We start from the raw sequence: 26,993 nt of genomic DNA, 5'->3' as shown, positions 1-26,993 counted from the left end.
GCAGCGCTAAAAAGCTAATGACACGCTCTCCATGCTAACAACATCCCTCTCCTCATTACCACGCCAGTGGAGTCGCAGCGGCAATAAAAGCAGTCGAATCAAACGGTCGTCACGCATGACAGAAACTGTATGTGACTGTGTGCGTTAAAGAGACGCTAACACCATGTGACATTTAAATTCTGTCCTTTATGACAGCTGCAACAGATCCTGGGAGGTTTTGTAAAGCTTGGAGACTCATGAGATTCTAAAACAGAGAGTTTGGCATCAGATTTGTTCCACAATCCTCTGGTTTCTCCTTTGATATGCTATGCAGCTTCGTGGACTGACTGTTTCAAGGGCATGGAACGAATCTATCGATATGAACAGCTTGTGTAAGTTCAAGTGTTTAACATTATATGTTTTTGCACTCTCTCTTACTCACTCGTTTGTTCTAAATCTGTCCTTTTTGCTGCACTATCATTGGTTTCAGTTCAAAATCATGAATAATGTGGCTGCTGTAACTTTGTTGCAAAGACACTCTCCTTCACCTGGGTGTTTAAATACGGATTCCTGCATCTTAAACACTGTAATACACACAGGGAGACCAATGAGTTCTATAATAGCTGGAGGGAGCTGTACTTGGCTGCAGGAAATATGGAGATAACTCTGCTAACTTTTATTTAGAGTATAGGTGGGAGGTGCAGGTGTTTTTTTTTTACCTGAGCCATAAATGCCATTTGACTATTCACCCTGGAAATGACAGTCCTGATGACACCAACAAGATAAAGATCGATAAATACCAAATCCAAATATCATTCAAAACTTTGGGGTCAGTAAATTTTTTATTAACTGGTAAAACATGACAGCAGGACATTTATAATATTACAAATCATTTCTGTTTCTGTGGGTAATGGCCGAAACGTCACATACATAACTAATTTTTCATATGCTATTCCTTCTATTCATCAAAGAATCCTGATAAATAACAGTTTTCACAAACAAATTAAGCAGCACAACTCTTTTCATCAAAAAATTAATAATGAATGTTACTTAAGCATCATATCAGGACATAAGAATGATTTCTGAAGGATCATGTGACACTGAAGACTGGCATAATTTTTGCTAAAATTTCATCTTTGCCATCACTGGAATAAATATATTGATTAGGTAAAATATTGAAATAGAAAACAGCTCATTTTTTATATTTTCATAATATTACTATTTTACTGTATTTTTCATCAAATAAATGCAGCTTTGGTGAGCATCTTTGTACAATGTCTACTACAACATAATGTTTACAATTGATATATTGCCTGCAAAAAAAATAAAAAATAAAATTGTCCATCAGTGTACACCGTTACCTTTGTGCCCCCATAATGGTGTAGTTATGGCATCTACCAGCTGGAGTCTGGACCAAACCCCATTATTGTCTTTATAGAGACACAATAAGCTATAATGTGAGCTACTTCTCTGTGATCCAGAGTTGGGTTTGAATCAGTCCCCTGATGTCAAGAAGAGCAGAGCTCCTTATTAGCTCTATAAATGAAAGAAAACTTCAGTGAAATCTCTGAACAAACATCTACCTCAGTGTAGTGTGTGGATACCTTTGCTCTGACAGTCAAAACAACCAACACTCATTTGTTTCTCTCTTTTGTTTTCACTCTTCCATTAATATTCCACTTTCAGTCAGATTCAAAGCAGATAGGATGGTGTGGAATAAATAGATAAGCAGATATGGAGATATGGTACAAACCTCAAAAGGCTGATACACTTTAGGATCAGAGAGGAACGTAGAGAAAGCAGGAAAAAAAAAGATTACATGTGAGAGTTTTAAAGAGAGTTTTTCTATGTGTTTGAGCTAGTGTTCTCCATACTGCATTTAGATTACAATCAATAAATGGCTGAGGATCTTATCGTCTAATTTATCTATTTAAGATTCAGCTGAATGAATAAAGGTCAAAGCCTTGATTACAAACACCATTAAATCGCTTGCAACGGCCTAATCAGAAACTTCAAATACTTGAAGTGTCTGTGCGTATGTATTAAGCGAGGCATGGAAGGAACAGCGTACACAAGCGCATCAGCCGCGAGAGCCTGCACATCTATTTTTCACATCAAAGCGTATTTACTTTGAGCATATGCACACATACACAATGGCTTGCAAAAGCATTGAAACCCTTGACCAATTTTCTCATTTAGCTGAATTACAAATGCCTCTTTGAAATGCAGTTCTGTGTGATATTATTTCTGAGCAATGAAATTCAAAATTAACTACTTTAATATGACATTTATGTTAGAAAATATGCTACTGAAATAAAAACTGAATTTTGCTGTCTGTGTTAACGTATCCAATCCCAGCTTTTGAATATTTCATACAAACACCATTTCAAGCAATTACAGGTTTTGTCTTTTGGGGTAAACACACCGTTCAGGTGTGATTCTTCTCTCGAACAGTGATTTGCTCCAGGTTGTACAGGTCCAAAATACACTTCCTGATCATTTGGAAAAGTACTAGGCACACAGACACACACACATTTGTCTTCATAGATCAAAGCAGAATGAGAATACAGAATTTACTCATGAATACACAGGGCCATTTAGAAGTAAGCCATAATCCTTAAATCAGTCCAGAGGGAGCTTTTGTTGGCCTGTAGTTTGTGTAGTCAGCGCTGTTAAGCCCTCTATCCTGCTGGGTCTTTAGTTGTGTCTTTTTTGTGTGTATCATCTCGGTGTCCCAGATTGTATTGTGTGTTCTTCTATATTGCATGTGTAAAGTGTAAATTAGTTTAGATTATATAACACACTGTGAGATCTCTCGCTCAGAAATATTCCCACGTGGACACGATCCAGTCCTCTTAGAATGACACTCTAATCGACTCTTGAAATGAGTTTGGGAAAGTGTTAAATGAGCCTCCAAAAATAAGACAAATATTAGCGTCGACACAGATTCGTGAATAAGCCCTTTCTTTGTCCTAGTGTTGACAAAGAGTTATATGAATCATCCCTCATCGGCCTACAGCAATTAACCTGTTCAGCTGTCAGACTGCAGGGCTTTTATGTGAATGTGTATAGTAGCACTCGTAAAGGGATATTCCAGGTTCAATTTGAGTTAAATTCAATCGACATCACTTGTGGCATAATGCTGATTACCACAAAAATTAATTCCTTTTCTTTAAAAAAATCTGGGTTACATTGAGTCAATTACAGTGGAAGTAAATGGGGTGCTACAGACGAAATATCTAACTACGTGATTGGAGAGTAGCTCCGCTGTCTCCATGGCGGTGGGCAGACCCTTCAGAGGAAGCAATCGACAGGACTTGGAGAATCGATCCACAATTACCAGGATACAAGTGTTTCCGTCCGATGCTGGTAGGTCGGTGACAAAATCCACTCCTAGATGTGACCATGGACGGTTGGGAACTTGCAGCGGGAGGAGTTTGCCTACTGGTAAATGGCGAGGGCTCTTGGATATGGCGCACTCCGCGCATCCCTGAATGAACCTTCTCACATCCCTGGCCATGCTGGGCCACCAGTAACGATCTTTCAAAAGCGAGAGGGTACTGTTGGCCCCTGGGTGGCCAGTGCCCAGAGAGTCGTGAGCAGAGCGAATGACAGAGATGCGTTGTAATCTTGGAACGTACTGTTTACCAGGGGGACAGCCCGGCGGAGTGGCGGTAGAGGCATTGGCAGGAGTGGCGGGTTCTTCGTTCCACTGGATGGGGCAGGTGAAGATCTTCTCCGGGATGATTGACTCAGGGATTTCTTCGAAATCTTCGGTGCTGTGTAAACGGGACAGGGCATCGGCTATGGTATTACGGGAACCAGGGCGGTATGATATGGCGAAGTTGAACCGGGTGAAGAAGAGGGCCCAACGTGCCTGACGGTTAGATATTGCAAGTTCTTATGGTCTGTCAGCACGGTGAAAGGATGTTGGGCGCCCTCTAGCCAATGCCTCCATTCCTCTAGGGCGAGTTTGATGGCCAAGAGCTCCCGATTGCCGATATCATAATTCCTTTCCACCGGGCAGAACTTCTTAGAAAAGAAGGCACATTTATGGAGTTTGACTGGGTTCCCCTGCTGCTGAGACAGAACTGCTCCTACTCCAGAAGTGGAGGCGTCTACCTCCACAATGAAGGGTTTCTGGGGATCAGGGTGCACGAGGATAGGAGTGTGGGTGAAGGCTTCCTTCAATGTCTCGAAGGCCTCGGTGGCAGCGGGGGTCCAGGACAGAGACTTCGGCCTATTTCTGAGCAGGTTGGTGAGGGAACTTGTGATGGTGCTGTAATCTCGGATGAATCTTCGGTAGAAATTGGCAAAACCTAGGAATCTCTGGAGTTTTTTGATTGTGGAGGGAACTGGCCAGGTTCGGATGGCCTCCACCTTCCCCTCGTCCATTCGGATGCCACCACTGTCAATTATGTAACCCAGGAAGTGCACGGATGGTTGATGGAAAGAGCATTTCTCAGCCTTGAGGAACAGATGGAACTTCCTGAGTCGCTGGAGGACCTTCGCAACGTGGCGGCGATGTTCGTCATCGATGTAAACTAGCACGAACCTATGGAGATACTCCCGGAGCACCTTGTGCATGAAGTTCTGGAATATGGAGGGGGCGTTGACAAGGCCATACGGCATGAGCAGATATTCATAATACCCGGTGGGTGTCACGAAGACTGTCTTCCATTCGTCCCCCTCACGTATCCGGATGAGGTTATACGCGCTGCGGAGGTCCAGTTTGGTGAAGATGGTGGCACCTCGGAGATGTTCCAATGCAGCTGGGACGAGAGGAAGGGGATAACAGAATTTGACTGTGATCTGGTTAAGAGCCCGGTAGTCTATGCAAGGCCGCAAGCCTCCGTCCTTCTTGGCCAAGAAGAAAAAGCTCGAAGCAGCAGGAATGAATTTCTCTATCCCACAGGAATCATCGACATTCGCCAGCTGCAACCACAATCTGGGCTCTAAACCTTGATGGAAAGCGGTGAGAAAGGCTCTCTCATTCCATCCACTAGCGGCCGCCAGGGTCCGAAACTGCAGAGCGTAACTATGGATGGAATCGGTACCCTGGCGGAGACGGTAGAGTTGATCGCTAATGGATGGATGTCCTTCGACTCTCCCAAAAACTTCTCGAATGTGGGTGGTGAAACTCTGATAGGACTGGGTTACTGGACTCGACTGAGAGAAGAGAGTTTCAGACCACTGTAGGGCTTTGCCAGAGAGAAGTGACACAATAAAAGCAATCTTAGAGCTGTCAGATGGATACAGATGCGGTTGCATACTTAGATTCAGTGAGCATTGTAATAGGACCCTGTTACACTCCTCCGCCACACCTGAGAAGGGCGCTGGTCTGGTCATGGGACTGTAGATCATATGCGGAGAAGAAGACGTGGTTCCGGTGACAGCGGTGCTCGGTGGTGCTGGCGGTGATCCTGGGGCAAGAACTCGTCGGAAGTGGTCCATGAGCTCCTGAAACGGATCCGGGCTGCTCATTGTGACCTTCGGTGTTGGTCCGGTCTTCTGTTACAGACGCAAACTCCACACACGGGATACAAAACAGGTAAGGTTTATTAATAGGCAGATGAGCAGAGATAGAAGAATGTAATGATCAGGCTGATGCAGGGATGGAGAATGATGTGATGGGATTTCTCACAGAACCGTGGTGTATTCCGACAGGAGCTCGAGGACAAATGGGAACCACACACCTCAATGCTTCAGGGGAAGCTTCCAGGAAGGACAGACTGGGATCCAGGACACGGATGGAGACAACACTCGGAGGAGACACAAGAGGTAAGTACACAGGTATGTATATCACAGGTAAATCACAGAGATAACCTTTAGGAGTCCACTACGTGCGAACGAGACCGGACGTTTGACTGTTGTGAGGTGTGTGGTTATATGGGGTGTCTTGATGAGGTGCAGATGACGTGCAGGTGTGCTGATTAGTATTCCGGTGAGGGTGCTCGTTGTGATTGGCTGGATGGGGAGCCTGGCCTATCTGTGACATGGGGTCAATATATGAGGTTAAAATGTTCTTTTAATAGTAAATCCACAATGTAAACAATTATTTTGTTGAGATTATTTTGTATAGATGTTTAATTTACAACTTTCGATGGCAGCGTAACTTCTAAAATGACCATAAAAATGCCAAGAATGTCTTTACAGCTCAAATAATATACAGAAGAATAATTTATAGAATAATCTTAATCTTAGCGTTTACCAATTTGTAAGCTTCACATTTCTGCTTTTAAAATCCTCCAAAAATGTCCTCAATTCACTCCCATTTCACCATAACCTTGATTTTGTATGTCATTTGAGCTTAACTTTTATTGAACACTGAATATTTCTTTCACTACTTTAACGACCCACAACAGCATTGCCTCCTAATGAGCTATTCTTATTATTTGAGACATTTAAATTCCAACTTTAGTGTCTCTTTACAAATTCTCGGCTGGCTGCATGTTTTCTGATTGTGTTTGCTTGAATTGTGCCTCACTTGCACCAAATTAATTTAATGAAGCAACAGGATTATCCATTGTTAATTAAATCCTCACTGGCAGTCACTGCATGGACTTGGATTAGCTGAAAAGAAAACAGTTTTAGTTCTGAGCATCTGTACATATGTATTTAAAACAAAGCATATATGTCTATGCTTACATTGTTTCCGTTCCACCAGGAGCGTCTGCCTTATTTTCTTATTCGCTTTTTTGGTGTATTCCATCAGTATCCAATTGTATCTTTTTGAATTAATGACTTCCACTTTGCTAAAGCCACCTTGAACCATCCAATTTGTTTGAATAGATATGTGGTCAGCCACTTTCTTATCTTAATATCCCAGACAGCAACATAGTTTTGGCGCTATATATATATATATATATATATATATATATATATATATCCTTCCACTCCTCACTGGTTGGCAGGCCATCACGCTGGCTAAGGAAGATCTACAGTAGTGCGTGTAATTGTATTTTCATTTTAAATAACTGTATCGAATTGTATTTGATGTCCTTGAAGTAGCCAGGGCATTGGATTGAGGGATTTAAATGCTCTAATTTAAACATCTTAAATGACTTTCTCATTCTCTGCTGGCTTTCCTGTTCTGTTCAGTCTATCCCATTTTTAAAAGATGATGTTCACAGCATGTTGATAATATTGGCCTAATCTTGGGGGACGTTTTATCCATCCATTCTGCACTCTCTTTAAACAAAGATTTTATTTGTAAACAAATGGCCTTGGGACAGATTTTATGAGCAAATCAGCTGACAAACAAACAGCTTTCAAATGAAATAACTTTCCAAACAAACAGCTTTTGAAATATAACACATCCCAAACTGAATAAAAGACTTTCCTACTAAATAAAATGGCTACTAAGTAAAAAACAAACTCTCAAAACAAATTTTCTCCAAACAAACTATTTTCAATACTCTCCAAACAAATCGTTTAGTAAATAAAAGACTTTCCAAATCATTGTCGAAATAAAGGATTTTCCAAACAAACAGCTTTGCAGACTAATGGCTCTTTAAACAAATGGATATTCCAATAAAAGTGTCATCCCACTCACGCCTCCTGTCACCTCCTGTTTCAATAATAATTCATTGCATTTTAAATCTGGCACCTCTAATGTCAGCGTCACACTAATTCTCCTGCTTTGTCTACAGGGTGGCATGTGGAAGTGCCAATCTTCACTAAAACCATATGAATATATTCAGTCAGAGTTTGTGATTATTCATTACATTTGGAACGTAATAATACAAACAGATGGAATATAATTAGTATGAGGAGCTACAGTTGTGTAGGTGTGATATCATGTATCTGTCTGTTTTTTATTGCTGCTAGGCTGTTAAACAAGAAAGAACATGTGCACAAGCAGCTTGTGCATATTTCAGTGACTAATGTCTCTATTTCTTGCTCTTTCTCTGTAGGTACGGAGACATGGTCCCAAAGACCATAGCAGGAAAGATCTTTGGCTCCATCTGTTCTCTCAGTGGGGTGCTGGTCATCGCTCTGCCTGTTCCCGTCATCGTTTCCAACTTCAGCCGCATCTACCATCAGAACCAGAGAGCTGACAAGCGTCGGGCTCAGAAAGTTCAGGTCAGTGGGGCTCAAAACTCCCTGAGGGACATTGTCTCCTCTGACCGGAACTTCTTTGGCTGAGAAGCAGGTCACTAATGTTTAGCTCTGAGTAATGCTCCTGTTAAATTACATCATATCCTGCTGATTTGCCATCACAGGAATACATTGCATTATAAAAGATATTACAATAGATGATTTATTTTAAATAAATTATAAATTGTAATAATATTTCACAATATCACCAATTTAAATACAGGAGACCTCTTCCAAAAACATTTTAAAAAATCATAGCAACCCAAATATTTTGAATGCTAGTGTATATCCCATGGTACTGAATGATTACCATATTCATTTACCATGGTATTTACCGAGGTAGATCAAAAAATATAATGGTACTAGCATGGCCTTTTTTATTGTTGCCAGGGTGTTCTTATACCAGTTTCATAATAAAATACATAATCCCTCTCAGAAAATCCCAAATCTGCTTTTATAGCTTTGATAGTCTGAGCAGCTGAGGCAGGTTATAGGGGAATGTCTTCTCTCTCAATCGCCTGTTGTCTTACCACCGGTGTTTTATAGTTCTTTGTGTCTTTTCTCAGTTGATATTCACTCAGCCATATTGTTGCTCATTTCCCTTGTCTGATGAATAAGGTTATTAAACTTGTTTGTTTCCGGGTGCATGAAGGATAATGGTAGTACTCCACCATCCTTTTCCATCCTCGTACGAAGTAACACCTCAAACAAACAGCCCTAATGTTAAATTAAGCTTTTCTCTTCTCTCCGGGGGAATGAAGGGTTGACCTGACACTCGTTTAATGGCAGCATGGCGTCAAAAGATTGAGTCTAGACTCTGAATGAGATCCCAGCAGGGTTACATGCCCTGCGTCTTTCTATCTATCACTCCATCCCTCCCTGTCCTCCTCTGAAACATCTCTATATCTCTCTCTGAAGGTTATTTAGTTTGGGCGTAATTATCTGTTAAATCACCACGGGTCTCTCAGCTTGCTTTTGCTATTCTAATAATTGCAAATGTTACTGGAGATTAGCTTGATCACAGAAAAACAAGCCAACTCCAATGACATCCCGCATGTGCAGAGAGAGAGAGAGAGACGTCAACTCCTGCACTTAGCGGTATGTTAGGCTTGCAGTCATGGATTTAATATATGCTAATGAGGAATTAATGTATGCTAAGGTTTTGGGTGGGTTTACAGGGCCGCTGTTACAGAAGAGGACTGAGACAGAGGAACGGTATGCGTTATCTTTATTGGTGACCAGAAATAGCGAGTGAGGATGAGCGCTGGAATCCTTGACCGGGATGAACTGGCGTAATGCGTTCTTGCCACACTCACGGAGAGGAGAGGAGTGAACACACACACCGCTGACTGGGAGCTGGGACTCGGGAACTCCGGAACAGACAAGGAACAGGATCCTGAGGGTGCAGAGTGGAGGCAAGTTAAGTAGCAGGATAGTACTTGGTAGCTAAACACACTAGCGCTTGGAGTAGCTGAAGTAGTCCTCCTTCGTTAAAACGAGACCGGACGTCGAGTGTCAGGCAGTGTGTGCTTTTATGGGAACCGGTAATGAGTGACGTGATGAGGGACAGGTGAAAGAAATCAGAACTCAGGTGAGAGTGACCGCTGTGATTGTGAGGCGGCAGAGCCTGGCTGATCTGTAACATTACCCCCCTCTCCAAGGCCCGCTCCTGAGGGCAGAGGACCCCGACGCCGTGGCGGTCTTCCTCTTCCTCTTGGCGCCGGACGGTGTGGATGGTTGGAATGGAATTCCTCCAGAAGGATCGGGTCAAGTACGTCATCCCGAGGTACCCAGGACCTCTCTTCCGGGCCGTACCCCTCCCAGTCAATGAGATATTCAAGACGACCGCCTCGGCGTCGGGAGTCTAATATGTCCTTCACCTGGTAGATGGTCCCATCCTCGATGACCAACGGGAGAGGGGTTTCTGCTACAGGACCAGGCTCTGCGGGGGGAGAAACAGAAGGATGACAGGGTTTTAGTAGGGAGACGTGAAAGGTGGGGTGAATTCTGTATTGGGGAGGCAATCGGAGCTGGTAGGTGACGGGGTTTATCTGTCTGACTATGGGGAAGGGGCCAACAAATCTGGGACTTAGCTTCTTGCAGGGTAGGCGCATCCTGATGTCCCTGGTTGACAGCCAGACCTTCTGACCAGGTTGATAAATGGGAGTCTCAGCTCTACGAAGGTCGGCTGTCATCTTGCGCCTACGCACTGCACGTTGTAGGTGGTGGTGAGCTGTGTCCCAGACCCTCTCGCTCTCCCGGAACCAGAAATCCACAGAGGGTACGTCCGAGGGTTCCCCTGACCAAGGGAACATGGGTGGCTGGTAACCGAGTATGCATTGGAATGGAGTCATACCGGTAGCAGGCTGGCGGAGAGAGTTCTGGGCATACTCAGCCCAGCCAATGAACTGGTTCCAGGAGTCCTGGTGGCCATGGCAAAAGGTTCGGAGGAAACGGGTTACCTCTTGAATCTTGCGTTCCGTCTGCCCGTTAGTTTGGGGGTGATAGCCTGAGGAGAGACTAATGGTCACACCTAGGAGCCGGAAGAAGGATCTCCACACACGGGAGGTAAATTGGGGTCCGCGATCCGATACGATATCTTCGGGAATTCCGAAGTAGCGAAAGACGTAGTTGAACATGAGTTCTGCTGTCTCCATGGCTGTGGGAAGATTTTTGAGAGGGAGTAGCCGACAGGCCTTAGAGAACCTGTCCACGATGACCAGGATACACGTGTTACCTTCGGAAGGGGGTAGATCCGTGACAAAATCGACTCCGAGGTGTGACCAGGGGCGATTAGGAACAGGCAGGGGAAGCAATTTGCCAGCAGGGAGCCGTCGTGGATTCTTGGCCATCGCGCAATCAGTACAACCTCGAACGAACCTCCGAACATCCTCAGCCATGTTGGGCCACCAGTAGCGATCTCGTAGCAGCGAGAGGGTGGTGTTGGCCCCAGGGTGGCCAGTGCCCAGGGATGAGTGTACTGAATGGATGAGCTGGGTGCGTTGAGTTCTGGGAATGAACTGTAGTCCTGGCGGACAGCCCGGCGGAGTCTCGATTGGGGCATTGGAGGAGGTTGCTGGATCGGAGTCCCACTGAATGGGGTTGACGAATATCTTTTCAGGAATTACGGGTTCGGGTTCTTCGGAGCATTCATCTGGTGCATCGTATAGGCGGGAAAGTGCGTCGGCTTTGATGTTCTTCGATCCTGGACGGTAAGAGATGGTGAAATGGAAACGAGTGAAGAAAAGTGCCCACCGGGCCTGACGGGGATTTAATCTCTTTGCCTCCTTGAGATATTGTAGGTTCTTATGATCGGTGAAAACGGAGAAGGGGTGTTGGGCTCCCTCCAACCAATGCCTCCATTCCTCTAAGGCCAGCTTGATGGCAAGAAGCTCCCGGTTCCCGATGTCATAATTATGCTCCGCCGGGCTGAGCTTACGGGAGTAGAAGGCACATGGATGGAGTCGGGCTGGTGTCCCCTGCTCCTGTGAGAGAATGGCACCAACTCCTGAAGTGGACGCATCAACTTCCACAATGAATGGTTTCCTGGGGTCTGGGTGAACTAGGACAGGGGCCTTGGTGAAAGCATCCCTTAGCGCTTGGAGGGCCTGGGTGGCGGCAGGGGTCCAGATGAGGGTCTTAGGTCTGTTGCGGAGCAGGTTAGTGAGAGGGGCGGCTATGGAGCTGTAATTCCGTATAAATCTGCGATAGAAATTGGCGAACCCCAGGAAACGTTGGAGTCCCTTGATGGAGTCAGGAGTGGGCCATTCCCGGACTGCCTTCACTTTCCCCTCGTCCATTTGGATGCCACCGCTACTGATGTTATATCCAAGGAACTGCACTGAGGGAAGATGGAAGGAACATTTTTCAGCCTTAAGGAACAGTTGATACTCCCTCAGGCGTTGCAGGACCTCCGCAACGTGGCGACGATGTTCGGCCATACTCCGGGAGTATATCAGTATATCATCGATGTATACCAGAACGAACTTATGGAGGAACTCCCGGAGTACCTCATGCATAAAATCTTGAAATACGGAGGGGGCGTTGACGAGGCCATAGGGCATAACTAGATATTCATAGTGGCCCGTAGGGGTCACGAAGGCAGTCTTCCATTCGTCCCCCTCACGTATTCGGATCAGATTGTAGGCGCTGCGGAGGTCTAACTTGGTGAACACGGTGGCACCACGGAGCTGTTCCAGAGCTGTAGGAACGAGGGGAAGTGGATAGCGGAACTTCACCGTGATCTTATTCAGGGCACGATAGTCGATACATGGGCGTAACCCGCCATCCTTCTTCGCCACAAAGAAGAAGCTTGAGGAAGCAGGGGACGTGGATGGACGAATGTATCCTTGCTTAAGGGCCTCCTCAATGTAGTCCTCCATGGCCTTCTGCTCGGGGATGGAAAGAGGATAGATCCTTCCGTGGGGCACTGACTCACCCGGAAGGAGGTCGATTGCGCAATCCCAGGGTCGATGGGGTGGTAGCTGGGAAGCCCTCTTGGGGCAGAAAACGTCTTGGAAATCATAATAACAGGTGGGTATCGCCACTGACTGTCTTTCGGGGGGACTCTCAATGGAAGTGGTGTTCAGTGCTAGGGAATCTTTAGCTAGGGAGCAAGGTCTGGGTGCTCTGGGGAAACAGTGGTCAAAACAGGTCTCTCCCCATTTCATCACCTCACCAGTCCGCCAGGAAAGAGTGGGTTCATGCTGTATGAACCATGGTCTGCCCAAAATGATATCGACGGTGGAACCCTCAAGAACAAGAAATTGAATCATTTCCTCATGCAAAACTCCTATTTGAATATGTACTGGTTTCGACCAGCGACTTACGCACCCTTGGCTGATGGAAGTACCCGTCACGGAGTAGATCTTGTATTCCCGCGGAGTGGCTGTTGTAGGGAGGCCGAGCTGGCGGCAGAGACTGCCCGAGATGAAATTCCCTGCAGACCCGGAGTCGAGGAGGGCAGTGACTGGAAGAGAGCATTTGGAGCTGGTGAGTAGCACTTCTATGGTCAGGGGTTTTACATTGGGCACATTGGACTTCACTGCGCTTACCACTAAGCGAGGCGGTCGTACAGGGCAGGCTGCTCGGAGATGCCCCTTCTCCCCGCAGTAAAGACACAATCCGAGTCCAAGTCGTCTGGCTCTCTCCTGCGCAGATAGGCGGTGGCTGTCGAGCTGCATGGGTTCCTGAGCAGGGTCGGGGTAGTGTGGCTCCATCTGGCGGGTAAGAAGGGGAGTTCGGCGGCACTCGGTAGAGATCTCTGAGAGGCAGGAATCCATTCGGGTGGCACAACGGATGGAATGTTGGATTAGACTTTCCAAACCTAGCGCATCATCGAAGGCGGCCAGCTGCAATCGGAGGCGAGGTTCCAAGCCCTGTCGATAGGCGGTAAGGAGGGCACACTCATTCCAACCGCTAGCAGCGGCAAGGGTACGAAACTGTAAGGCATATTCCTTAATGGGTAGGGAATTCTGCCGCAGCCGATACAGCTGATCACTGATGGTGGAGTCAAATACAGGCCTCCCAAACACTTCTCGGAAATGTTGAATGAAACTCTGAGAAGAGAGGGTCACACTTCCACCTTGTGCCCAGATGGTCTCCGCCCATTGCAAAGCCTTACCCTGAAGATGCGTGATAATGTAGGCTATCTTAGACTTCTCGGTGGGGAACAGATTGGGTTGCATCTCAAAGGATAACGAGCATTGTAAGAGAAAGCCGTTGCATTCTGCCGCCGAACCAGAGTAGGGCGCTGGTCTTGCCATGGGACTGGATACCACCGAAGAAGAATTGTTGCCGGAAGCGCCCGTGGGTGAGGTAGACGGGGACCCAGTCAGCGCGTGCTTCAGAATCTCCACCAGTTCTTGAAACGGGTCTGGATTGCTCATGTTGGTGATCGTCGGTGAAGGTCCGGTCTTCTGTTACAGAAGAGGACTGAGACAGAGGAACGGTATGCGTTATCTTTATTGGTGACCAGAAATAGCGAGTGAGGATGAGCGCTGGAATCCTTGACCGGGATGAACTGGCGTAATGCGTTCTTGCCACACTCACGGAGAGGAGAGGAGTGAACACACACACCGCTGACTGGGAGCTGGGACTCGGGAACTCCGGAACAGACAAGGAACAGGATCCTGAGGGTGCAGAGTGGAGGCAAGTTAAGTAGCAGGATAGTACTTGGTAGCTAAACACACTAGCGCTTGGAGTAGCTGAAGTAGTCCTCCTTCGTTAAAACGAGACCGGACGTCGAGTGTCAGGCAGTGTGTGCTTTTATGGGAACCGGTAATGAGTGACGTGATGAGGGACAGGTGAAAGAAATCAGAACTCAGGTGAGAGTGACCGCTGTGATTGTGAGGCGGCAGAGCCTGGCTGATCTGTAACAGCCGCATTGTCTCTGCAGGCAAGATTCCCAGTGGCTTTAGCATTTTACTTAGTGTTAATTTAAACTTTATCCAGTATGGCAGATTATTACCCAGAATTCTTTGCATTCCCATTGCAGCAGTGCCCAGTTTGCACATTATCGCAGCTTGGATCAGCCTAAATGGAGTTTTGATGTGAAATATCCGTCGCCAAAAATTTCCTGTCCTTTCTCCGCACAGCCACAGGGGATGCAAGTTCAGTTTCAAGTCCAAACTAAAGCTGCCAGATGCGACCAAACCTCTTAGGACCATCTTAAAAAATGTGTTCTGTGTGTGTGGGTGAGTGTTTAAACACATCCCATGGTTAACTAATAAGAGAGTGGCCTAAGTGCACAAACCTGCCTCAAGCCCCGAGTTAACCTCCACCACAGGAACAGCTGTGCTTACTGTCCAAAGGACATGTGAGAGAGACAGAGAAATACATGGAGAGGGAAACAGAGCCAGAAGGCATGTTCATCCTAATCACAGTCCTTCCACAAATAGCTCACCCAGATGAGACCTGTGGGGAAGGGTTTGTTTATTTCAGCAGTCACTTTTGGGAGGTGACCTTCGTCCTTCTCACCTGTCGTCCAGTAGCCAAAAAACAACATGGTACTGCACCAAAACCATGTATCTGTATAAATTAAGTCACTAGACCATTATTACTGAAGTATCCTCATACTTTAATATTACAGCTCTTATATTACTGGATGCACTCTAGATTCATACCAATCCGTATTTGATAAACTGAAGAACTGAATTAGTACTCCTAATCATGAGCAGTCAAAATATGCGTATGTGGGGGTGTTAGAAGTGCATTTATATGTATATGTGGGTGTGTTTACTATTACCATCTACTAATTGTTGTTATGCCAGCACTACGTTTGCAAACATTTACTGACCTAATTTTTGAAATTGAGATACATCATCTTAAAGCAGAATAAATAAGCTTTCCATTGATGTATGGCTTGTTAGGATAGGGCAAGATTTGGCTGATAGACAACTATTTAAAAATCTGGAATCTGAGAGGCCAAAGAAAATATAAAATATTGAGAAATTCGCCTTTAAAGCTGTCCAAATTAAGTTCTCAGCAAAGCATATTACAAATCAAAAATTAAGTTTTGATAAATTTATGGTATTCATGGAACAAAATCTTGACTTAATATCCTAATGATTTTTGGCATAAAAGAAAAATCGATAATTTTGACCCATACGATGTATTTTTGACTATTGCTACAATTACACCCATGCTACTTATGACTAGTTTTGTGGTCCAGGGTCACATATAAAAATTACAATTCAAAAGACTATACGTGTCTACAAAAGAAAGTCAGTCATGTATGACCTGAAGGTGAGTAAATGATGTCAAAATAGTCGTGCATATTAGTACCTTTTGAAAGAGTACTGCCCCAGTGACTGCATTTGTACATTTTTTCAGAGTTTGTCCTAAATTACTCACCCTAATGTCATTCTAAGTCTATATAACTTTTTTCTGACAGTGCATACTGTCATTTTTTGGTGAACTACTTCTTTAACTATTGTTCCAGTGCAGAGACACCTGTTAGAGTGCAACATCATCGGTTTCTGCCACATCTGTACTAGCCTGATGAGATTTGTTCAGTTAAAGGGTTTTAGCTTACTTCTAGAGCACTCCAGGGCTTTCCAGAAGACTCTGAATTAAGAACACTGCAGACATGACAGCTGGGTTTGATGCAGAACCATCGAAGTGAGCATCAGCTTAATGAAACTTTGATCAAAGTGCGGAAAGCTTCAGATTTTATACGCTGATTTAGTCTTCCTTTGGCTGATTGTGTCTCACCTCACGAACATGCTGCAGTTTTTTTTTTTTTTTTTCGGGACTACAGAAAACTACATACACCAGGGCAGCTTATTAATAACTAATGCAAATCTGCACAGCCAGCGAGCTAAAAAGAACAAACCATTTCCTAGACATCACACAATTCTTTCATGACTGATCACTCAATGGTCTCATTATGCTCAAACTCTCTTGGTTGATACAAAGGTCTGAGTTTTGTTCAAAGTTAGTTCAGGAAGCAGAGTTTTGATCATAGTTGGTCTAGTAATTGGGGTTGAATTATTAGTCCTGAGAATAGAAGTGTTAGCTGTGCTACTTCGCTGCATGTTAATGACTTACTCATTATTAATTCAGCACTTGCTTTACATGCACACACAATGCAAATATGAACATGATCTGTGATTTCGTTTTAACAGCATTACATAGTGGTTAATGTTAAGGCAAGGTTTTTCCACTCTTAATATTAAGATTTGATTGACATGAAACTCGTCACGCTCTGTTTGAGCTACGGACATGAATGATACCTCAAATCATGCAGCTTGTTAAGGAGAAGTGCTCTTGCTTCTCTAAGCCATCATAAAACAGACAAAAAATCCCTGCAAAAAAGACTTGCACTAAAAAAGGAACCCAAGCAGTCTACAAAATAATCTAAACACATTAATCATATAACAACCCTCTCACAATACAATTTTCTTCAAAATTATATTCACAGCACTGACATCTAACTCTTATCTGCTCTTTGTTGTGGACTGAACTGCACTGAGCAAACACTGAAAGTGCATGGAGGGATTTTGTTTAATTGACATAAATAATCCACTTAAGCTTTCTGAGCTTCCATTTCTGTAAATGTTCTTGTATCACGGCTATAGAAACTACAGTAAAGCAAAAGGATGTAGGTATTATGGATGTCATTGAATTGACTCACAGATTAACTGATTTGTTGAGGTCCTGCAGTTTTGTAATTATATTGCAGCTCTAGGTATCATTTTCTTCCTCACTCAACAACATAGGTTTGGTTTCGGTCATTTTAAAATTAAACTAAAGAGATGTACCATGTTTTCACATACACTGTGAAATGACCTTTTACAGCTCATCAGTTGTTTTGTATTTATAAAAAGCAGTGGTTATTAACCAGGGGACAAGTGCCCACTAGGGGGCGCTACAAGGGGGCCTTAAACTTAAAACTAATTTAAAATAAAGACAAAAGTATTGAAATAAAACTTTTTTCTTTTAAATAAATTAAATATTTCTTATTTTAATTAATCCCCACAAATGTCTTTTTTATGAGGTCACCCAATTTTAAAAGTGTGATTTCTAGACTTGGTAAAGTCATGTAAATCCATGTAAATGGGCATTTTTAAAATGAATTATTTTTTTTCTAGTTATGCCAAGTTTTAAAATATTCTATTGGGTAGAAACTGTGAATACAACTTTTACAGATACTTATTCTTAATCCTTGTCTAGAAAAGTCATGTTCACACTTGCCTGAAAAGTCACATTAACTGGTTAAAAAAACATTTAAACCTTGAAGAACATCCGAGTTCTTAAAAGTTTTGGAATCCTCACATGTAATTTACAGAAACTAGAAGTGTTGAGTCATCGAAAAATGTTGTGGGGGCTTTGGAGTCAAAAAGGTTGAGAACCAACGCCCAAAACAGTCTCACCCCAGTCACAAGCTAAAAGCAAACATTTTGCACATTTTTTTCCTTCCTCACATGTATAGCAAATAAGTATTTGGCCACTACTTTCTTCACTGAATGAAAATGTCCAATGTAAAATTATTAAAATAAAATGATACCCTTCACTGTATTCCCAATACTGTTAAAAATAAAATAATAATAATAAATAAATACAATTTAATTTTCTATTTAAGTTGAAAGCATCTTGAGACTCTTGCAAGTTGTACAGAAAAACATAAATGCTTAAAAGGGTCATATGATGCTATTTTAAAGATCATTATTTTGTGTATTTGGTGTAACCGAATATGTTGACATGCTTTAATGTTTAATGTCCAAATACTGTAGATTATTGTATTTCCTCTATGCCCCGCCTCTCTCAAACGCGTCGTTTATAGCCCCTCCTTCCAAGAAGTGCAGTCTGCTCTGATTTGGCCAACTGACACTGCATTGTGATTGGCCGAACACCACAAGCACGCGTCGGAAATGTAACGCCCCTTACCATAATCGCAAGCTTCAGCTTTCAAGCTAGTTTTATCAGTTCAAGCCCAAGAGCAGAACAGAGTCGCGTGACAGACACAGTGATGATGCTCGTATGCATTTGCAGTACACACGCCGCGGTTAAGACGATTTCTGACGGGCTGTACACTCTGCTGTGATGTGACCCTGTTCCCCTTACACACACACAACGTGTTACTCCAAAGAGAAAGGAAAACTTGAAATCTCATCATATGACCCCTTTAAATACAGTATATAGAACCGGAGACACACTAGGCCCAAATGTACAGTTCGACAAGCATTGGCTTCTCACTCACTGTTGACATTTTCTCTGCACTGCTGCCTGTCATTTCAGAGAACAGTGCAATGAAGAAAGCGCCTCTCAGCACCAGTCTTTAGTGGTTTGTACTAGAGCCAATGCTTCAGGCATAAACAACTTGTGCTAGATCACTCACCGTCCAGGGTATTCCAAACCTGTATGAGTTTCTGAATGTGGGTAATCAAACAGTTTGACTTCCATAGTATTTTTTCCATATTGTGAAAGTCAATGGGAACCAGCAACAGTTGTATTACTCACTGCCTGAAAAATATCTTCTTATCATCTTCAGCAGAAGAAAGAAACTCACACAGGTTTGAAACAACTTGACGGTGAGTATATAATGACAATAATGTTTTTATTTTTGGGTGAACTGTTCCTGTGAAGGGCTCCTATTATGCAAGATTCTCTTTTACATGTTTTTTGAACATAAATGTGTGTTGGCAGTGTGTGAACACAAAAATCCACCCGTTCCTTTTTTTTTTTTTTTAAAATACCCATAATTCAAAAGCTGCATCTCAGAACAAGCAGTTCACAGAATCTATAAAATGTGATGTCACATTTTACAAGCCCCGCCTACAACTGTTGACAGACACTGCCGTATCAGCAGAGACCCCGTCCTGAGTGTGCCGCACACAAACCGCCATGTTTATCTTCACGCTAGAGCATTTAAAAGCAGGATTCAAGTAAGAAATGTCTTCTTATTAAAGTTATAATGTTATTCGGTCCAGAGCAGTCCAGAGTTATTTTCTGCTTTTATTTTATTGTTTGGGTCATATTAACAGTGTAAACAGCAGTATAGGTAGGCTACATTCTATTACGCTGCTGTCACTTAATACTTGTGCTGTCAATTAAAAAAATTGCTGTCGATTTAAAAAATTAACTAATTAATCGCACATTTTTCTGAAATGAATCGCGATTAATCCCACCTAACATTAAAGTTTTTAAATATATTTTATATTGCAATAATTTCACATTCAATCTTCAAATTAATGTACAAACAACAAAGAAAGTATATTTTGTAATATTTGTTTAATGGCATTTTTTTGTTATGACTGAAGGCCAATATCACATATAGCAATACTGATTTCTCTATAAAGTCCCCCCCCCCCATATTTAACTATTAACTATAGCCATTCAACATTACAGTATAATTGAGAGATATCAATTTTAACATTTATTAGACTTTTAAAAAATAACTTCTAATTTAATTGAACTTAAAACAATCTTCACATAAACCTATTATAATAAATGTCATATTTGCCTGTGCCCTTCAGCAGAAATATACAGAAATTGAAATTTAAGTTATGAAACACTAAATTCTAAATTAAATATCGATGAATCCTTAAAGCTATAAAAGTGCTTTTTTTCCCCTCTATTTTTTTCTTTGTCATTTGATTAATAGACATCACAGCAGCTGGTTATTAGGTTATTTTGGCTGTTATTTTTTAAGAGCTGCCGCTGCTGAACATGACGTGGATCTAATATGCAAATTATTTTCTCTCAACTCTTTTTACCATTTCCAGTGTTGGGGAAGCTACTCTGAAACTGTAGTTTGACAAGCTACAAGCTACTCGTAAGTTAAAGTAGTTAAACTACAGTCAAGCTACCCTATTGGAAAAGTAGTTAGCTACACTACAAGTTACTATCAAAAAGTAGCTAGCTACATTGAAACTACTTTTTATTTTTTTGAACAACGTATATTATAAATAACTGAATAAGTGTCTGAGGAATGTTTTAAGTAAAATATTTAGTGTTTAAAACAATGCAATACAATTATGATTTCTGTTTAATTATGGTTTTATTACACACAACACTCAAATATCTCAGACTGTTACAAAAAGTGTAACCTTTACTTGTCGTTTCTTTGAGAGACATGAACTTGGACAAATAAGGCCATGGGTAATTAACGTTAGTTGTTTCTCCATCCTCCAAATCTGCCGCCACGTCTTGCTCCATCATGGATAATATGGGTGTGTCAACCCACTTCTGTACGTCAGTGAACCGTTAGCCGCAAGATGCGTGATTAAACAACAGGTGGCGGTAATGGCAAAAAATGAGTTTGTAATCTAACAAGAAGAATATCCTTGCATCGCGCTGATTCGCGCAGGCTCGACAAAACGGAATGTAGCTTTTGCTCTTGCTACACCGCTACTTGCTGCAAAAAGTAGTTAGCTACTGGAAAAGCTACACTGTTTAAAAAGCAACTGAGCTACTGCCAAGCTACTGAAAAATGTAGTTAAGTTAGTAGCGTCGCTACTTGTAGTTAACTACTCCCCAACACTGACCATTTCTAACACATTTCAGGTCTTAAAATCTCTATTAATGAGCTGACGAGTTGAATCGGTTGTATTAGATGATTGAGACAGTGCTGGGCTGCTCCAGGACAGTTTTGAAAACCATTTCAGAGACATGTTCTTAAATGTGACTCATATAAAATATATTACATGTATGCACAGTTTTAAGGCAGCTTTAATTGCCTTTTTGGTAACATCATGACTTAACTGGCCACGACATTGCATGCACATACAGGTCCTTCTCAAAAAATTAGCATATTGTGATAAAGTTAATTATTTTCTGTAATGTACTGATAAACATTAGACTTTCATATATTTTAGATTCATTACAACACAACTGAAGTAGTTCAAGCCTTTTATTGTTTTAATATTGATGATTTTGGCATACAGCTCATGAAAACCCAAAATTCCTATCTCAAAAAATTAGCATATTTCATCCGACCAATAAAAGAATGGCCATTATGTTCATTTATGCACTCAATACTTGGTCGGGAATCCTTTTGCAGAAATGACTGCTTCAATGCGGCGTGGCATGGAGGCAATCAGCCTGTGGCACTGCTGAGGTGTTATGAAGGCCCAGGATGCTTCGATAGCGGCCTTAAGCTCATCCAGAGTGTTGGGTCTTGCGTCTCTCAACTTTCTCTTCACAATATCCCACAGATTCTCTATGGGGTTCAGGTCAGGAGAGTTGGCAGGCCAATTGAGCACAGTAATACCATGGTCAGTAAACCATTTACCAGTTGTTTTGGCACTGTGAGCAGGTGCCAGGTCGTGCTGAAAAATGAAATCTTCATCTCCATAAAGCTTTTCAGCAGATGGAAGCATGAAGTGCTCCAAAATCTCCTGATAGCTAGCTGCATTGACCCTGCCATTGATAAAACACAGTGGACCAACACCAGCATCACTGACTGTGGGTACTTGACACTGGACTTCAGGCATTTTGGCATTTCCCTCTCCCCAGTCTTCCTCCAGACTCTGGCACCTTGATTTCCGAATGACATGCAAAATTTGCTTTCATCCGAAAAAAGTACTTTGGACCACTGAGCAACAGTCCAGTGCTGCTTCTCTGTAGCCCAGGTCAGGCGCTTCTGCCGCTGTTTCTGGTTCAAAAGTGGCTTGACCTGGGGAATGCGGCACCTGTAGCCCATTTCCTGCACACGCCTGTACACGGTGGCTCTGGATGTTTCTACTCCAGACTCAGTCCACTGCTTCCGCAGGTCCCCCAAGGTCTGGAATCGGTCCTTCTCCAAAATCTTCCTCAGGGTCCGGTCACCTCTTCTCGTTGTGCTGCGTTTTCTGCCACACTTTTTCCTTCCCACAGACTTCCCACTGAGGTGCCTTGATACTCCCAGCACTCTGGGAACAGCCTATTCGTTCAGAAATTTCTTTCTGTGTCTTACCCTCTTGCTTGAGGGTGTCAATGATGGCCTTCTGGACAGCAGTCAGGTCGGCAGTCTTACCCATGATTGCGGTTTTGAGTAATGAACCAGGCTGGGAGTTTTTAAAAGCCTCAGGAATCTTTTGCAGGTGTTTAGAGTTAATTAGTTGATTCAGATGATTAGGTTAATAGCTCGTTTAGAGAACCTTTTCATGATATGCTAATTTTTTGAGATAGGAATTTTGGGTTTTCATGAGCTGTATGCCAAAATCATCAATATTAAAACAATAAAAGGCTTGAACTACTTCAGTTGTGTTGTAATGAATCTAAAATATATGAACGTCTAATGTTTATCAGTACATTACAGAAAATAATTAACTTTATCACAATATGCTAATTTTTTGAGAAGGACCTGTAGTTTATTTCGCGCTTTGATATAAAAGGATAAAGGCTACAGCGCGTACCAGCACCTTTGTGCGTGCAATTGAAGAACATGTGCTCGTTTGACTCACGCCTGGTGCTGGAGTGAAGTGGAGTACGCGTCTGAAACATCTCCCGTTTGATGTGGTCGTAAAGATGTTCTGCAACTGAATAAATGCACTTCTTGTCAAGAGAAAAAGTGACAGAAACAGCAGTTGTGAGTAGTGGCCAAGCCTAGCTCCGGCCCAGCATTAATTGTGTTAAATATTTTTAACGCGTTAAACTGAAAAAATTAATCGCCTGCGTTAACGTGCAAATTTTGACACCACTACTTAATACACAGATCTAATATAAACGTGATTTCTTTTCCAGCTCTTTAACTTAACAGACACAGCCCAATGTCTATTTGTAACATACGTATGTTTTTAACAAACTTGTATGTGAAGGAGAACCTAGTTTAGTGCTCACATGCTGTGTGACAGCTGCTTTATTTGCGCGTGCTTCAGATGTGTGCGCTCAGAAAACCATACATCAGGAGTTTAAATTGATATGGCTTTAAAACACATATTTTCAGCGTGGTAGACTATGTTTTTTGGCAGAGTATCAGAGGTAAGAGCTGTAAAGGCACAGCCCTATTCTGGAAAGGGGGCAGGAAGCAGCAGCTCATTGGCATTTAAAGGGACATGCATGAAAACAGCCTGTAACACATTATGGGGACACCTGAGACTTATATTGACTTAAATAGAGACTTAATAATAATAATAATAAATAATAATAATAAATAGAGACTTAATAATATTTGCCCTTTAATATAGATTAAAACTATAATATTCATACAAGTTCAATTAACATGCAATTAAGTGTCTGAAAACATTATATACACTTTGCACAGAAGTATATTCTTATAAAGCATATTAGAATATTAAAAGTAATTTAAAAGTGTACTAAAGAGGGCCCTTATTTTTCAAAAGAGAAGGGACACCATCTACCTGGACTAACAAATTGTCCACCTAATCAAATCTACCAGAATAACAATAGCTTGGAAAAAAAACAAAACTGCATTTTATGGCCCATTTTTATGTTTCTGTTGAATACATGTGAAAAATTAATTTTTAGTTCAAATAGGAACACTTTGATATGATTACAGTGAATTGAAATTGGTTACGGACCACAAATTTGCCTCATAAAGCCATTCGCTTCATAATATTCCTGATGAAATTAGAGAGCAGACTTCTGGCCTCACCACTGCCATGAGGTGTTTCACAGTGGGCTTTATGTGTATAACTGAAATGTAATCTGTGAATTTGCTGCTTTGTTTGGCCTATCTGATCTCAGCACAGTGCGGTTAGCTTCGGCCTAGTCCCGAACAACAGTTCTCAGCAGCGATATTCTGTGTCACATTGATAAAGAACCTCCGCATTATGTGGCCGTTCCCCATCTCACGTTCTGCAGGGGCAGATCCCCAGGAAAAATGTTTCTCTTTTTTTTCCATGATAGCCGAAAATTGTTGCAGCATTTGTTGGAAACACAAACGGTCTCAGAGGCCCAAACTGATTCCATTATGTGATGGCAATCTCCTGTGAAAAGAGCAGAGTTAGCACTCCACTCACCCACAGGGACTCACGTGTGTGTGTTTGTGTGTGAGGCTTTTAATGATGGTGTATGTTCTTTCAATCTGTGTTCAAGTGTGTGTGAGAAATTAATGAACATCAGAATACCGGTTTGATCTCGGCGAGGTCTCTGATGCAATTGAGACACAATTTGTTCCTCTTCAACAATTTAAAAACACACACACGCATACAAACACTCTTTGGGATGAAATGCATTTGTGAACCCACATTCAAGAAAGAGCAGCCAAATGGCCTAGATCAATTGTGGTGGGTGAGCCGATGACCCCTAACGGTGGACAAGAGGTGGTATTATTCGCTACGTACTGTGACCATAGGCGTGCAAAACACTGTTAGAGTGTTTTGCTGTTATACCCATGGAGCTGATCTCCAGCATTTAGCTGTGCTATTAACAGTCCAGGCCATGATCAATTACCACCTGTGTGTGAAGGTGACAAGCTCCATGAACAAGAAAATCAAGCTACATTGTCCTATTACACACCTGATAGGGGGGCCACAAAAAAAGCCTCTTTTTACCTGAGAGAATGAAAACACAGCTAAACTAGATTATTAAATCACTAATACTACCCTGCAGGAAATAAGAAAATAATTTGTATCATCTTCTCCGGTAAAATTGTCAAGACATTCGTAAAGGAATAGTTCACGCAAAAATTTAAATTCTGTCATCATTCACTCACCCTCATGTTGTTTCAAACAGAGTTTCTTTCTTCGGTTGAACACTAAAGAAGATATATTTTGAAGAAACAACTATAAGCAATATTCTTCAAAATATATATTTGTGTCCAGCAAAAGAAAGAAACTCAGGCTTAGAATAACCTAAAGGTGAGTAATGATGACAGAATTTTCATTTTTGGGTGAACTATTCCTTTAAAACAATATATATTTATATTTACATATATATGATATACGTGTGTGTGTGTGTGTGTGTGTGTGTGTGTGTGGGCAGAATAAATATTATTTCAGATTATATATAATATTCTATTTTATCCTCCATAATTTAGCTTTAAATCAAGTTTTTTCTTTTCCTTTTAAAAATGAGATATTTTTACTAATTATTCTTGCCTGACAAATGATGGCAAGATTTATTTTTTAACTGCATATTTTTGTCTTGCTTTATGTATAAACCTTGCTAAAGTTTGTTAGATTTATTTCCCACATAGCAAACGGACTTGGCCCATATGTGGCCTCAAGCTGGCACTGCTGGCCTCCTGTCGGCAATGGCATGTACCCATTCAGCCAGAGCTGGGCCATGTGTGGCAATGATGGCATGGCGTGGATCACGGTAAACAATATGAGGGCCAATTGTTGGTAGAAGGAGTGTGGCCCTGATCAGTCCGGTGTTCATGTGGGCCAGATCAGGCAGTGACCTGACAGCATATTATGAGACCCATACAAAACAAGATAAATAAAATGATAAAATTATCACAGAAATTTGAATTAAGTCTAGTATTGTTTAAATGTAATCTTTGAAATAGCAAGTGAAAACAGCAACATAGTGTTGGCCCAGATCCGGCCCACATCTGACCCGCATGAAATCCATGCGGGCCAGATGTGGGCTGGATCTGGGCCAACACTGCTTGCTGTCAACATTATAATTTCAAAATAAAGCAAATCAGTAAATCAGTCAACTGCATTAAATTGCACTTAATTATAATTTGATTATATATTATTATTCTCAGTACAAATAATCTTAGAATCTGAACATAAAGAGAGAGAGAGAGAGAGAGAGATAATTTAATCATTATCATTTAATATTTATTTGTTTTACCATGGGGCACATAATTTTATTAATATGCTGTCATGCACAAGCATTAAATAAAATGATCATAATTATTATTATTTAATTGTTTTATTAAAATCCTCGGTATCCATGTGATGATTTGTGTGAGGAACAGATCCAAATTCAAACCATTCATTGGCAATATGTGGGAAGTCGTGGCCTAATGGTTAGAGAGTCGGACTTGTAATCCAAAGGTTGCGGTTGTAGGTGGGGGGAGTGAATGTCCAGCGCTCTCTCCACCCTCAATACCACGACTGAGGTGCCCTTGAGCAAGGCACCGAACCCCCAACTGCTCCCCGGGCGCCGCAGCATAAAATGGCTGCCCACTGCTCCGGGTGTGTGTTCACGGTGTGTGTGTGTGTGTTCACTGCTGTGTGTGTGCACGTTGGATGGGTTAAATGCAGAGCACGAATTCCGTTTTACAACAAGTTTTACGCCAGCGATATCAAATGCTCATTGGCTCTCGCCGGTTTCGTCATAGATTGCGACATGCCATGTTTCCTTTGTGGTTTTGAATAAGAAACGCACCCCCCTCACGGAGTTGATCGGGATAGTATTTTCAGCTTTTAACAACTTTAATTATGCCCTGCACCTCACACTAAACTATTATTTTCTGCCAGAGAGGACCGCGACTGCAACGCATCGTCATTTGGACTACTGTGGTACTGCTCTTTGACATTTCTGAAATAAATTCTTGTGATTACATCTGT

At 42.2% G+C, this 26,993-nt stretch overlaps 1 protein-coding gene across 1 annotated transcript in view; it reads left to right on the top strand.

Moving 5' to 3' along the window:
- Positions 1 to 245: 245 nt before the first annotated feature.
- Positions 246 to 26,993, top strand: part of LOC306848804 (A-type voltage-gated potassium channel KCND3-like) — a gene marked incomplete at its 3' end in the record, with an annotated part of 34,494 nt that continues 7,746 nt past the window's right edge. Inside the window, exons 1-2 of the mRNA XM_079383566.1 lie at positions 246 to 371; positions 7,896 to 8,064. Of these exons, the coding sequence (XP_079239692.1) occupies positions 340 to 371; positions 7,896 to 8,064 (201 nt within the window). The 5' untranslated portion in view covers positions 246 to 339. The remainder of the gene's footprint in view (positions 372 to 7,895; positions 8,065 to 26,993) is intronic.

The sequence above is a fragment of the Barbus barbus genome (assembly GCF_936440315.1).
Source record: "Barbus barbus genome assembly, chromosome: 28".
Classification (NCBI taxonomy): domain Eukaryota; kingdom Metazoa; phylum Chordata; class Actinopteri; order Cypriniformes; family Cyprinidae; genus Barbus; species Barbus barbus.
Note: the sequence above shows the minus strand (reverse complement) of the source record. Positions and strands in the feature narration are given on the sequence as shown.